At 47.1% G+C, this 14,509-nt stretch overlaps 2 protein-coding genes across 5 annotated transcripts; one reads left to right on the top strand and one right to left on the bottom strand.

Moving 5' to 3' along the window:
• The first annotated feature begins 2,510 nt into the window (after nt 1–2,510).
• LOC123092746 (transcription initiation factor IIF subunit alpha) lies at nt 2,511–7,529 on the top strand. Of its 4 annotated transcripts, XM_044514565.1 has the most exons (11): nt 2,537–3,021; nt 3,154–3,315; nt 3,732–3,886; nt 4,010–4,374; nt 4,764–4,882; nt 5,039–5,164; nt 5,271–5,480; nt 5,591–5,788; nt 5,952–6,037; nt 6,865–6,976; nt 7,234–7,529. In XM_044514565.1, the coding sequence occupies exons 1-11, from the start codon at nt 2,590–2,592 to the stop codon at nt 7,327–7,329; spliced, it is 2,061 nt and encodes a 686-aa protein (XP_044370500.1). In that variant the 5' UTR covers nt 2,537–2,589; the 3' UTR covers nt 7,330–7,529. The 4 variants fall into 4 exon arrangements, 3 of the variants coding, with proteins under 3 accessions (XP_044370499.1, XP_044370501.1, XP_044370500.1); XM_044514564.1 differs by having other exon boundaries at nt 2,511–3,315; XR_006444830.1 differs by having other exon boundaries at nt 2,527–3,315; nt 5,952–6,066; nt 7,234–7,255.
• A 2,206-nt stretch (nt 7,530–9,735) lies between these two features.
• LOC123092747 (receptor-like serine/threonine-protein kinase At2g45590) lies at nt 9,736–11,997 on the bottom strand. The gene has a single exon (XM_044514567.1). It carries the CDS (start codon nt 11,959–11,961, stop codon nt 9,868–9,870), a length of 2,094 nt encoding a protein of 697 aa, XP_044370502.1. The 5' UTR covers nt 11,962–11,997; the 3' UTR covers nt 9,736–9,867.
• Nucleotides 11,998–14,509: the final 2,512 nt, after the last annotated feature.

A 14,509-nucleotide genomic window follows, 5' to 3' on the forward strand; every position in this document is an offset into this window, starting at 1 on the left:
CTTGTATCTTCATAGTCTTGGAGTCCGGCCGATGATGATAGTTCGGCTATCCGGACACCCCCTAGTCCGGAACTCCCTCAGCGGTGGTTGTCCATGATGGTGCTTGTGTTATGTCAGCTATGTTGCAATGACAACTGTGGTGTTACGACAACCTCGACGCTCCTACAATAGCAACCATAACGGCGTCCATGTTACGATGACCCCAATGTCGTCTATGTTGCAGTGGGCGCAAAATTGCCCATGTTATAATGGTGACAACATGCAAATGGGATTGTTGGGGTTGCAACATGGGCCATGTTGCAAACGACCTGGACCGCAACATAAGCCACGTTGCAAAGGCAGAAAACGAGTGGAACACAAGCCATGTTGCAAACGGTTGGGCAAAGTGAGCGGCTGACGCGGCAGAGATGAGGACGGTTGTCGCGTGTGCCATCCAACAACTCCGAAGGTGGTTGATCCGATCCAATTGTCTTTCGGCTGATGAATAGCATGCGTCATCACAAAATAAATCTAGCAAGAAAACTTAGACACTACCATAATCGCCCTCAGTAGTGCAGCCATAATAACCACGACACATGTGCGAGTTTTCTTTAATGGAAACACATGCTATTTATTAATCAGAGAGAATAATGTTTACAAGTACAGTGATAGGATCATAAGGAGTCCATACCCAAACATGGCGGCCTATACCTAAAGAAGTAGAGTGCTTTGCGAGGCTATGTTCCTCAAATTTTCTAAACAGTCAGAAGCAATGACAATGTTACTGAGATTGAGATCCTGTGCTAGAGCCACTCCATGGCAAGCGAGGGCTTCCGGGCATGAATGGTCAGATATTATTGTCAATAATAATAGCCGGAAGCACCAATGTACACACCACTGTTGTCCCTACAAAAGCAACATCCGCTCCAGTACTTTATCTCGAGGGAAGGTTCCATCCACATTGATTTTTGGAAAACACTTGTACTCAGCGCGTCGGCCGAAACTTCGGCCGATCGCGCCGCTCGCTCGCACAGCCGCACCTCTTTCCTTTTTCCCTTTTCCATAGTGGGCCCTAAGCACCACCTCCCTCCATGCCTTATCTTCTTCCCCCAGTGAGCTCCACCACTCATCTTCCCCCATCTCCACGAACACATCCTCTTCTACTCGTGTAATCCCGTTCCTCTGCTGATCACGAAGGCAACAAAATTCGCCGATCTGGTGGCTAGAAATCGCACTGGTCTGAAGGGAGGGGCACAGGGGTACTACTATGGGAGCCGGGGGCGAGCGGCGACCATGGGGATGGTAGAGAAGGAGGCCAGCGAGATGCAACAGGCCAACTGGCGAGGTTGATGGTGGTCCACGACGGCACTGTTTGCCATGATTTTTTACTGCATTTGTTTTTATTGGAACCACTTCTGTTTTTTGCTCGAACTAGCTTTCGATTGTGCTGTAAATTGAGCACACTGGTGGCGCCGCCCATGATAGTTTGCTACATCAAAATTTTGGCTGGAAGCATTTTGGATTTTTGCTGGAACCAACCTTTGATTTTGTTGCATAGGCAGGATTTTTTGCTACATCAAATTTTTTGGCTGGAAGCACTTTTGATTTTTGTTGTATCCAACATTTGATTTTGCTGCATATACATGATTTTTTGGTACATCAAAATTTTGGCTGGAAGCACTTTTGATTTGAGTTTTAGTTTATTAGATTCTTGTTTAAAGGAATGAAAAAAAATTCAATAGAACTAAGAACACATAAAAAATAGCATAGAGGATCAAGGCCATTACCAAAAGTTCCTCCCAAGGATCCCATATCCTATTGGGTATCTGTTCCTTTGCTGGAAATAGTATTTGATTTTGCTGCATAGGCTAGGAATGGTGCTGGGGTGGTGATAGACAGCGTCTGCCATGTGTTTTGCTGCAACCAACAATCGTTTTTGTTACAACCAGCCGAAGCAGAGTTGGAACCGGCGAGATTTTTTGTTTGCGGGCATCGGCTGCAGTGCGTTTTTTGCTTGCACCGTGATATTTTTTTGCTGGAATAGTTTTTGGTTTTTGCTACCACCAGGGAAATCCCCTATCCTGTTCGTTGAGCTTTTTGTGCTGAAATACGGTGGTGGAAGCCGACGTCGGCGGCGGCGGGAGGTGCTGCAACCATGATGCCAGTTGTTGGAACCAGTCGATGAAGAGCTACAAACGACAGAATCTTGAATCTTCCTAGGTAGCTCTGCAATCCCGACGGCGCGCGGCGAGAGACGGTGAGCCGGCAGCGTGGCGGCGCACGTGACGGTGCTGCAACGGGAAGACGAGGAGATCGGGCGGGGCCGTCAACGCGGGCGAGGCGGCGCTCTTTTCCTCTCCTTTTTTCATGTGCGGGAGGTTGGCGAAGGGAAGGACAGGGGACGGATCTGACGGCTGTGCGCGTGCAGATCGGACGCTCGCGGTGCGACACGCCGGCGCCCTTGATTTTTTGGGGGTACATTGATCCTTTTTTTTTTTGTGAGTGCGTGTGTCCGCTACAGACTACTGGGCTACGGTCTGCAACTCCATCGTCGTGCCTGGCAGGGCCCGCGTGTGCGCCGCGGGCTGACAGGGCCGGCGCGCACGCAAAATGGGTTCGCAGCACGCCCACACCCCGCGCAAACTCTCTCATCGGACGGACACAAACGAAGCCCAAACTCAAACCGGACGGACCACAGACGACTCTCGGGGAGCCTGGAACGAGTTCAACTCGGAGAGCCTCTCCTCTGGAAACCCTTCCTCCCCGCGGCCTTGCCCTGCTCTCAAACCTCTTTCAAGCCGACACGCCTCCTCCTCCCCTCCGAACCGACCCAAACCCAGCAACCCTACGCAGCGAGCAGCGGCAATGGGGGGCGCCGCCGACCTGGTGCTGAAGGCGGCGTGCGACGCCTGCGGCAAGGCGTCCGAGCTCTACAGCACCGCCTGCCGCCACGCCACCCTCTGCAACTCCTGCGCCGCCACCATGGCGCGCTCGCGCGCGCGCTGCAACGTCTGCGCCGCCCCCATCACCAACGTCATCCGGGTACCCGCGACGGCCCTAGGTTTTCGATTCCGCGATCAATGCCATTACCGCTGCCGCCGCCGCCGCCGCCGCGCTTGGCAGTTTTCGGCTCTGTTGTCCCTGACCGTTTTGTTTGTTCCAACGGCCACGCAGGAGTACAATGTTCGGGTCGATACCACCGCGGGGAAGGCCCTTTCCATAGCCAAATTCAACACCGGCGTGCCGCCCTTCTCCAAGATGAAGGGTGCGGGGAACAAGTGGTCTCTTCGTAAGGATGGCCTGACGCAAGGCCGGCAGCTTACTGCCGATATGCGGGTACTGGTTCCTCGTCACGGATGATCATCCTTGGTTTCTAGTGTGATTTATCCTGATAATATGGTGTCACGATTTACAGCCTTTTTGGTGTGCTAATAATTCAAGATGCAACAACAAGGAAGCCGTGTTAATTCGTGCAGTGCGACCTCTTGTGAACAAACCTCACCAATATCACTGTAGTTATTCATTTAGGCATACATGTGTGACCAACTGATCATACATGTGTAGCTAGCGTGCTATTGGACACCCTTATTGCACAAGGGGAGTTTGTTTTGTTCATCTGATGGCAAATGTACATGCTAGTACTCCATTCCGCAGTAACCTGTTCCTTTAATCCTGTTATTAATAGCTTTGATGCTGATGATGGTTTTCCTGTAATCCTGTTGACCGTGTGGCACATACGTTTGACAAAACAGGAGAAGTACTACAACAGAAAGCCATGGATATTGGAAGATGACACAGGTGAACATCAGTACCAAAGTCAACTTGAGGCATCACAATCTGCAACTGCTACATACTATCTGCTGATTAGGCGTGGCAAGGAGTTCGATGCTGTTCCTGTTGGTTCATGGTACTCCCACAGTTTCCTCCTCCCTTTGGTTTCCCCATTTCATATGAACTATAATCATCATGAAAACGTTCTTACCTGCAAAATTCCTTTAGAGCATCCTTACAGCTTCTTATGTCTTCTCAGGTATAACTTCAGTAAAATTGCACAGTACAAACAACTGACTTTGGAAGAAGCTGAAGAGAAGATGAATAAAAGGAGAAGCAGTGCAACTGGGTATGAACGATGGATGATGAAGACAGCTACACATGGAGCCGCCGCCTTTGGTTCGGATCTGAAGGATCTTGGTGATGCAAAGGGCAAGGCGGCAGATGGGGTCCAATCCAAGAAAGAAAGTAGCAATGAGGATGGGAATCACTCTGATAAAGGCGAGGAGGACGAAGAAGAGGGAGTTGCAAAGAAAGCTGTGCGTGGGCTTTCTACGAGGGGTGTGGATGATGAAGAGGATGGCGGAAAAGAAGACTTTGATTTGGAGGATGAGATTGAGATAGGTATGCTGATCAAATACTACCATTCATATTTGCTAACATTTTGGATTTCTAGAATCTTTATGTAATATAGGACATGCTGATTATTATTACTCAACTACCAATTTCCAAAGCGGATTTGTGCAACTTGCCACTGCACCCCATCATTCAAGATCCAATTTCCAAGTTTAAAAAATGTGTAGAAGGATTCATGGATATTAATCATGGTATATATCATGTGCATGATACATTTCAAATGTGAAAGTGCTTTCTGGACATGGAGTGCAGTGTCAATTAGTAATACAAAATTTCCGTGCTCACTCTGTTACTCATAATTAGACACAGCAAAGAAACTACTTATATATGTTCAGAGTCCTCAACAGTCTTCTGAGCTGGAACCTGATCTTTATCAGGTGATGATTGGGAGCATGAAGAGACCTTCACTGATGATGATGAGGCTCTGGATATTGACCCAGAGGAAAGACCTGATGTAGCTGATACTGAAAACCCTACTGGACCAGATATTAAGCAGGTAGAAAGAAGTGCACGTGCTTGTGCTTACATCAGCAAAATGCGTGCTCTGCAACCTGCTGCTAGTATTACTATTTGCTAAATCTACAGATGCTGCTGCCTTTACCAGAATTGTTGATAAATACAATATATAATTTTCTGATTGCAATATTTGTAGGATGATGATGAGAATGAGCAAGGAGCTGGTGGTAACCTGAGCAAGTCCGGTAAGGAACTAAAAAAGCTGCTCCGCCGTGCTGATGGACAAAATGAGTCCGATGACGAAGACGATGGAGACACTGATGTAGTGACCAGAACTTTTAAAACTTGTGTATGAAAGTTCATGAGTTGCACGAGCACAAGCAGTTTTTCTGACCTGTTTTCTTGTTTACTATTGTTTCATTCAACAGGAAGACGAGTCACCATTGTCAGTACTTGCTCCAAAACTGGAACATCAATTCGGAAGTGAGCAACAGGAAAATAACACTGCTAAACTAACAGCAACAGAACTTGCTGTTAGCACTCCACCTGCACCCAGGTCCAATCAAAAAAGGAAATCCGGAGGTGATGGTGCAAAAACTTCGAATCGTGCAGCGGTAAAAAAGCCGAAGGCAGAACCTGTAAGTCATTTCTTCCGTTTTCACCCTGAGCATGTGAAATTTAAGGTTTATAATCATGTAACTGTAACATCACATCAAATTCTTTCTCTATTTTCCTACCCGTGGTACAGGAGGCAAAAACATTAGGTGTCAAGAAGGAGCCACCCTCTTCCGTGGAACCTATTTCAAAAGCATCTGCTTCAGCAGGGAGTGACACAGATACATCTGCAATTACAGAGGAGGAAATCATAAGAGTACTTCGTGCAATTGCTCCTGTCAGATCACAAGATTTTGTACCCAGGTTTAAGGCCAGAATAAGAACTCCAGAGGTAAATCCTATTGGCTTTGTGATCAGTTTTGATCTGAAATATTGTGTTAATAACTTTATGGTTTACGCCTTTCATACTATCGATCATCTTACTTCGAACATGTATGTTATATATAAGCTGTCAATGCTGACACTTTGATGTTTTTTCTATTCTCGTACTGCAGGACAAGAAACATTTTCATGACATTGTGATGAAATATGCGTACTCGCACAAGACCAACGGCGTCAGCTATCTTCACCTTCGAAAGGAGTACGAATGAACAAACAGTTAACACATTTGTATATGCCATTATACCCTTCTAGCATTGCATGCCATACTTAGCAAAAACTGCTGAATACGTCCTTGTAACTGGCCGCCCATTCTTGTCTCTATTCTTTTGTTTCAGCTTGTAATGACAAGGATTCTGGCTGGTTGACTTGGTATTCAAAATTGAATTTTGACCATTGATATCTTTTACGACGTATGATTACTAACTACAATTGTTTTTATATTTAATTAGTTTCAGATATGGATCTAATGGTAGCCTTTTTTTTTATCACAAGTTATATGCCTTTGGACGTCAGATATGAATCCATGGCGATGATTTACGACGACATATCTACTGTTGGACTGTATATTTGTTGGATATATTCTCGAAATGCATGACAATATATTTTAACTTGATCAGGCGATATTGACTGCTTAACTCGGCATTGGGTAGCAGCAGCATACAAGAATTAGTTCATTATTATGCAATCCTCCAGTATATTAAAAATATCTTATGTAAGAAGCTATATATACCAAAATAAGTTGTATAGTACAGCCCCTCAGTTCAGACAAACGAAACCACTGGGCGGACGACAGTGGCCAGCTGAACTGTGCACGACACAGGATGTGTACCATCGTGCGAAAATCGTCCAAAGTATATCGTGTGTGTAGCAGCGTTCTCAGACAAATGATGAACCGATGACAAAAGCTCATAGATCAAATGATGAATTAATGATGATAAATTAAAAAGGTAATATAAATGCATGTCACTTTGTTGATAAGCCTGGACTGACTGATTGTTTTATCTTTTTATTTCCCACTTTTGTCAGGACTACATCTGCAATTACAGAGGAGGAAATCGTAAGAGTACTTGGTGCAACTGCCCCTGTCAGATCACACGATTTTGTACTCAGGTTTAAGGATAGAATAAGAACTCAAGAGGTAAATCCTACTGGCTTTGTGATCAGTTTTGATCTGAAATCTGCGTTAAAAAAAAAAGTTTTGATCTGAAATGTTGTGTTACTAATAATTTTATGGTTTATGCCTTTCATACTAGTCCGTACTATCGATCATCTTAGTTCAAACATGTTACATGTATGTTATTTATAAGCTGTCAATGCATGCAGTCTGGACAATATATCCTCACGTGCCCTGTCAGCACAGGACTTTGATGTTTTTTTGTTATTCTCGTATTGCAGGACAAGAAACATTTTCATGACATTGTGATGAAATTTGCGTACTCGCACAAGACCAACGGCGTCAGCTATCTTCACCTTCGAAAGGAGTACGAATGAACAAACAGTTAAAGCACTTGTATATGCCATTATACCCTTCTAGCATTGCGTGTCATACTTGGGAAAACTGCTGAATACGTCCTTGTAACTGGCCGCCCATTCTTGTCTCTGTTCTTTTGTTTGAGCTTGTGTAATGTCAAAAAGATTCGGGCTGGTTGACTTGGTATTCAAAATTGAATTTTGACCATTGATATCTTTAAGACATACGATTACTAATTACAAATTTGTGTATTAAATTTGTAGCCTAACTTATACATTGGACGTCAGATATCAAAAGTTATATGACGTTGGACGTCATAAATTTGTAGCATTGTTTTCATCACAAGTTATATGACCTTGGACGTCAGATATGAATCCATGGCAACGATTTACGACTTGGATATTCTTGAAATGCATGACTTTTTTTACCTGATCAGACGACATTAACAGCTTAACTCATACATGTAGCAGCAGCGGACCAGAATTACTCCCTCCGTTCCTAAATACTCCCTCCGTTCTAAAATAGATGACTCAACTTTGTACTAGCTTTAGTACAAAGTTAGTACAAAGTTGGGTCATCTATTTTGGAACGGAGGGAGTATTTGTCTTTCTAGACATTTCAAATGGACTACAACATACAGATGTATGTAGACATATTTTAAAGTGTAGATTCACTCATTTTGCTTCGTATGTAGTCACTTGTTGAAATACCTAGAAAGACAAATATTTAGGAACGGAGGGAGTAGTTCATTATTATGTCATCCTCCAGTATATTACAAATATCTTTTATAAGAAGCTATATATACCAAAATATTCCCGTATCAAAACTTAAGACGTTTTTGTAGGCTACATTATATAGTACTGCCCCCCAGTTCAGACAAATTATGAACTGATAAAAAAAATTCATAGATCAAATGATGAATTAATGACAATAATGAAAAGGTAATCTAAATGCATGTCACTTTGTTCATAAGCCTGGACTGAGTGATTGTTTTTATCTTTTTGTTTCCCATTTTTCTCTGGATTTGTCCAGCGTGATTTGAATCGCGGCAATGAATATCCAACGGCTTAACCAAGCAGCACTGTAACCATTTATAAAGTGCAATATGGAAATCAGCACAAGTTCATAAGTCAGCTACAGTAACAACAAACAACAATGCCAGGGTATAGCCAGACACAGGAATTCTGTCACACACATACTGTCTGCCCACAAAATAGTTTCTTCATATGTTCACTCTCTGGAGCACAGTTGGCCTAAACTGGCCCAGCAAAAGGCTAGTCTGTAATAAGAAGTTCCAAACTTCCAACTGGATGAGTTCGCCAAGTCAGTTACCACCAGTTCTATGAATTCTACTTTACATCCAAACATACCTCAAGATACTAGGCATACAATATACAGCAAGGTACTCCCTCCGTTCCGATTTACTCGTCGTGGTTTTAGTTGGACTAAAACCACGACGAGTAAATCGGAACGGAGGGAGTAGCAACAATGTCAGCTTGTCGAAGCGCCGAGTCAGTTAGCGTACAGACATCGGCAAACCTTATTTCATGGACCAAGTTTACTATAATACACATCAAGGTCTAAAACTTAGACCTTCAAAACTGTAATGTTTTTGTTTCTAGTCGACTTCCATTACGGTGCCAGCCATCAGCACGGACTGAACAAATAGAGAACAAAAAAAGAAGAAAAACTGCAGTATATTGTGCAGTTTTTCTGAACAAATTTAGCCATCAACTTGAGTTTCAACAGATTTCAAATCAAACATTTAGAATTCAAAGAAAGAGTATCTACATGTACAAAGGCGCATAATATGTATTCCAGAAGTGCTGGTCAACTTCAACTTTTCATATAGTATTTGACCTCAAACAATGGAAATTACCAGGTCCAGACAGCACAAATTACATAGTTGGGTATACCTGAAGTCCTAGACTATTGCTTTATCGTACCAAACTATGCCCACAATGGAGAGACCGCACGAATGCCTTTTTATATAGCGCAGTGGCCTACATGTGCTTTATACTCTAATAAACGGGCTTGCAGGAATATACTAGCTCCAGAAAAGTTATGGTGCCATCTCAGTACAAAAAGAAATGAAAGGGATCTGCGAACATAGAAAGCTTGAACCCATCACACAAAGTGGGGCACGCCTGTTTGCTCTCAAGCCACAGCAGAATACTTTCATCGAAAGCATGTCCAAAAAGCAAGATGCTTTCCAGTCCACAATACTCGGTGGTCTTGCTGGTATCATGCATTGTATTCCAATAATCCTATCGCTAGAAAAACTACGATTATGTATATGTGATTAATGGAGACGGTTCTTCTCAAACTTGAATAGAAACTGCGACTGCTTTATCCATCAAGATTTCAATAGTACATTAATCAATTAAATGGTTAGATTGGGAATTACTGTTCTTATCACCGTTGAATTGAAACTGCCACTGTTTTTCCTATCACAAGATTCCAATAAATTAAATAGATAAATCAGGGTGGTGTACAAGAAGAAACAAGCATAAGAATATAACTGACACTACCATTTGCATCTAACCAACAAACTAAACTCACCGGCCTTTCCTGCGGGATCTCAAAGGGAACCCACCAGGAGGCGACGGTGAGAATTCTACTGGGAGATGTGGTGGTTCACCCTCACCAGAGAGCATTTCAAGCACCTCCTCGCTTGATGGGCGACGGGTTGGCGACCTCTGGATACACAGGAGTGCGACAGTGATGCATAGCAGCGCCTGGTCACGATTAACATCCAGGAGTGCAGAGTCCACAAGATCAAGCAAGCGGCCAACATGGGCGAGATGCCTCGCCCACGAAATCAGACTCGCCTTCTCAAATTCAGACATGGGTGAGGCCGTCACTTGGAGTGGGCGGCGTCCAGAAATAAGAACTAACAACAAGACACCGAAGCTGTACATATCGCATTTCTCCGATAGAGGCCCACCGCCACCATACTCAGGAGCCACATAACAGACTGTGCCACGCATGCTTGGTGTGCTGCTCACTGCTCCACCACTCTTAGGCACAAATTCTGTACTAGCCCAATCCTTGCTACTCCTTACACCGTCAGCCCACCAATCAATGGTGCTATTGCCATTGCCATTGCCATTGCTGCTCCTCCGACTCCAGCTTTTCATCATCCTCCACCTTGAACGTCCCTTCTCCTCTAAATCACAATCCTTCTCCCACCACTGCAAGCCAGTCATCACGCCAGCATCACTCTTTGACTTAGCAAGTGCCCGCCGTTTTTGCTTCTTGGTGAGTTCCTCAGCATACTCCTCGCGCCACCACTCCCGTGCCCTCCGCTTTGGTTTCTTCTTTTCTGCTGAGGTGGTAGGGGTGGTTGTAGATGCTCCGGCAATCCAATCGCTCTTTGGTCTCTCCTTCTTGATCTCCGACCTAATCCATTCCATCACATAATCCTTGACACCACCACCACCACTGCCGGCAGCATTATCTTGACGCCACCACCAGTCACTCCTAGCTCCTGATGCTACAGCACCCCCACCATTGCAGGTTCGACCATTGAATCCACTACCAACACTAGTTTTATCACATCCGGAAGTTGATGCCGCCTCTGCATGTGAGGCAGTGGTGAACCCCTCATCATCCTCTGGAGACTTGGGGGCACCGTCTTCCCCATTCACTACAATAGCAGTCATGCTCTCGCCGGCCACTACCGATACATCATCATGGCATCCACCACCTGGATTACCATTTCCGACCGCATTGTCCCCAAGTACACCACTATCTAACTCATCTTCTTCTTCAGACTTGATCCGTGCTAGCCCGAAATCTGAGAGGCGAGCACGGAGGTCACTATCCAGCAACACATTGCTAGGCTTGACATCCCCATGGATCACCGGCGGATGCACAACGAAATGGAGGTAATGGAGCGCGGCGGCCACGTCACGGGCGACGGCGAGCCGGCGCGGCCACTCGGACACCAGCTCGGGGCACCTCTTCCCCAGCAGCGCGTCCTGCAGCGACCCGTTGGGCATGAGCTCGTACACGAGCATCATCCGGCGGCGGCAGGGGTGCGCGGAGAGCGAGTAGGCGAAGGGCAGGAGGATGGAGGGCGTGGAGCCGTGGCCGGAGCCGACGAGGTGGGAGGCGAGGGAGAGCTCGTTGTGGAACTCGCGCTCGCCCTGGAGGGACCCCGCGGCGTTCATGACCTTGACGGCCACGGGCTGGCCCGACCTGGGCAACGCGCCGCGGAAGACGGGGCCGAATCCGCCCTGCCCGAGCTTGCTCCCGGCCGCGAAGCTGCCCGTGGCGCGCCGCAGCTGCTGGTACGACAACCTCCGCAGGTCGGGCGCGGGCTGCATCCTCGCGCCGCCCGCGGTCGCTGCCGCCGCCGCGGCCCGGTTTTTCCTCCCTCGCCGCAGCCAAACGAACAGGGCGAAGGCCGCCAGGAGAAGCGCCGCCGCGGCGGCCGAGGCCGCGGCGGAGGCCACCGCGGAGGCCGGGAGCTGGTGGCGGGCGGGAGGTCCGAGGCCCCCGACGACGGCCGCGGCGGCGGCGGCCGGGGGCGGGGAGGCATCGGGCGGCGGGGGCTGGCGCGAGGGCATCAGCAACGGAGGGGAAAAGACAAGCAGAGCGGCAGGGGGGGGAGTGATGAGCCGAAAAGCGATTGGGCTTTTCGCCATTCCTCAGATGCGAGCGAGCATCTACCTAATCCTAATCTGTGAACCTCGGCCTGCGCGGCGTGCGTGCGGAGGGAGGGAGGGAGGATCCGATGCCTCTGCCTGCCAGGTGGGGCGCGGGGATGCCCGTGGCCCACGGGCAGTGGAGTGGCGAGATCCGGAGAGCTAGAGGGTTCGTTGGAGCGGGTCAGCGAGGGACGCATGCGTCTTTGTAGGCGGTCGAGAGCGAATTTAATGGTCAAAGGGGTCAACGCAGGCCTGGCCACAGGATGAGGTCAAGAGCGACCACGATTTGCTGCGGTGGTTAGCAGCTGTAGCAACTGCCAACCGTCTCGGACAGAAAGAAACCGTCTCGGAGTATACAGCTCGCCGCCAGCACAGCACAGGAGCCGTAGTCCGTAGGACGGATGGATTCTTCTCCTCACGATATAACAAGGCAAAAAGGTTGAACAAAACCGAAAGTTCTTCACTTTCTGTAGATGAACCATGACCCTCTTCTGCTTAAAATTGGAGTACTATCTTTCCCCGTGTGTTGCATGTTGCAATCACTAGCTTTTGCTTGAGCACGTGAGCAACAGGTTGCTTCGACTTTTAGGGGTTGTTTGGATAAGAAGAATACACAAAACCCGATCTCTATAAACTAGGAAACAGCTCTAACAGAATAAAATCCTGTTTGGGTCGTCTAACGAACCCGTGGATATGAAAAACTTGGTTCTCCATAAGCCAGGATTTTGCGTTTATGGGAAAACGACTATTAGTCGTTTTTGCAAAAACGCGATTAACATATACATGTTCCTCGTTATCGTTGTTCTCAGGCTTGTCAGGATCCCGATCCTAAGTCACACCGATCTAGCATGTAACACATCATATCACTTTGCGGCCTCACGCACGGTATTCTTACGGGTGCCATCTTACCTGGCCCGGGACCGTTTGCGCCTTTTGGCTCACATATATGATAGTGCCGCTAGCATCCATATGACAAAGAACCCGGGCTGACATGGCTAGTCGTGAACCCAAAGTGGCACTAACTTACAGGGACAGGCATACATGACCCAACAACGAACGTGTCGGTCATCAGCGAGTGAATCCGGGCTGTAGCAACTGGGCTAGCAGGACTCCGGTAACCCGGGCTGTAGCAGGCTAACAGGACTCCGGTAGACACCGCGTGACATTTCCCCGAAGGGACAGACACAGGAACGAAGAAGGACACATGCCGGCCAGCCTAAGTGTTCCGGAGCAGTAGCAAGCTACCAGGGCTCAGTGGAAGCACTAGGAGACATTTCCCGGTAAGAGAGGCTACCAAGGATAAACAACTAGATAGTCAGATCCCACACATACCAAGCATTTCAATAACATACACACAATATGCTCGATATGTGCAAATACAACATGACATCACAACATGACTCTACGACTCAAGTATTTTATTCAATAGGCTCCGAGGAGCGAGATATTACAAACATGGGTCTCATGACCCAACAATCAGAGCATACAAGTCAAAGCACATGCGAAAGCTTAACATGTCTGAGTACAGACATCTAGAATTGAAAAAGGCTGAGAAGCCTGACTATCTACCAGATCCTGCCGAGAGCACAAGATCGTAGCTGAGGTAACAAGCTAAACGTCGAAGTCCACGTGGAACTACTAGCGAGACTGAAGTCTCTCTGCAAAAACATAAATTAAACAACGTGAGTACAAATGTACCCAGCAAGACTTACATCAGATCTAACTGCATATGCATCATTATCAACAAGGGGATGGTGGGGTTTAACTGCAGCAAGCCAGCTTTGACTCGGTGGCTATCCTAAACTACGACTGCAAGTAACTCTTTTGAGGTGGCGCACACGAGTCCACATATTCACCATATCAATACACCACTATGGATCCGCTCCCGTCTCCCTACGAGAACGCCATCCATAGCACTCACACTTATCTTGCGTATTTTAGAGTATCCACTTTCACTTGTCTATGAACTGTACAGGCAACCCTGAAGTCCTTTTCTGCGGACACGGCTATTCGAATAGATAATGTTAACCCTGCAGGGGTGTACTTCTTCACACACGCTCTCGCCACTTACCGCCATGTACACCTCGTGTATCTCGGCAACCTTCAAGCGGAAGCCTGGCGAGGGAGTCGGCCACGACCTAACTAACCACACAAGTCTCTCGTCCAGGTTTATCGCCTATTCGGGTTCCATCCGCAAGGAGATCCGGCCGGGGTGTCGCTCACGACCCCAAACGATGTGAGCAGGGTTCCCAAGCCCACCATCCGGGTGCCACTTGGTACACCGTGCCACTGTGCCTAGTCTGTCCCAAGCCCACCTGTACCGGGTGCCACTTGGTAGACTACTAACACTACCTACAAACACCAGAAACTAGTTGCAACTCCTGGACAGAGATCGAGTTGATTAATAAGCCGAGAGGGGTCGAGTTACCGGAACCCAATGTGTGGTAGTAACTGTTCATGGATCACAAACACAGAACTCAGTTCCTAAGGATGGCTGCAATAAGACAACCCACCATGTACTCCTACATGGCCTCTCACCACTACT

Source organism: Triticum aestivum, chromosome 4B (assembly GCF_018294505.1).
Source record: "Triticum aestivum cultivar Chinese Spring chromosome 4B, IWGSC CS RefSeq v2.1, whole genome shotgun sequence".
In the NCBI taxonomy this organism is placed as follows: Eukaryota; Viridiplantae; Streptophyta; class Magnoliopsida; order Poales; family Poaceae; genus Triticum; species Triticum aestivum.

Bases quoted from the DNA above. Each gene is read 5' to 3' on its own strand.
- LOC123092746 (XM_044514564.1), top strand. From the start codon at position 2,590: ATGGGTTCGCAGCACGCCCACACCCCGCGCAAACTCTCTCATCGGACG. The intron at 3,316-3,731 runs GTACTGGTTCCT...TTGACAAAACAG, and splicing joins AGCTTACTGCCGATATGCGG to GAGAAGTACTACAACAGAAA. The intron at 5,789-5,951 runs GTAAATCCTATT...CTCGTACTGCAG, and splicing joins CCAGAATAAGAACTCCAGAG to GACAAGAAACATTTTCATGA.
- LOC123092747 (XM_044514567.1), bottom strand. From the start codon at position 11,961: ATGGCGAAAAGCCCAATCGCTTTTCGGCTCATCACTCCCCCCCCTGCC.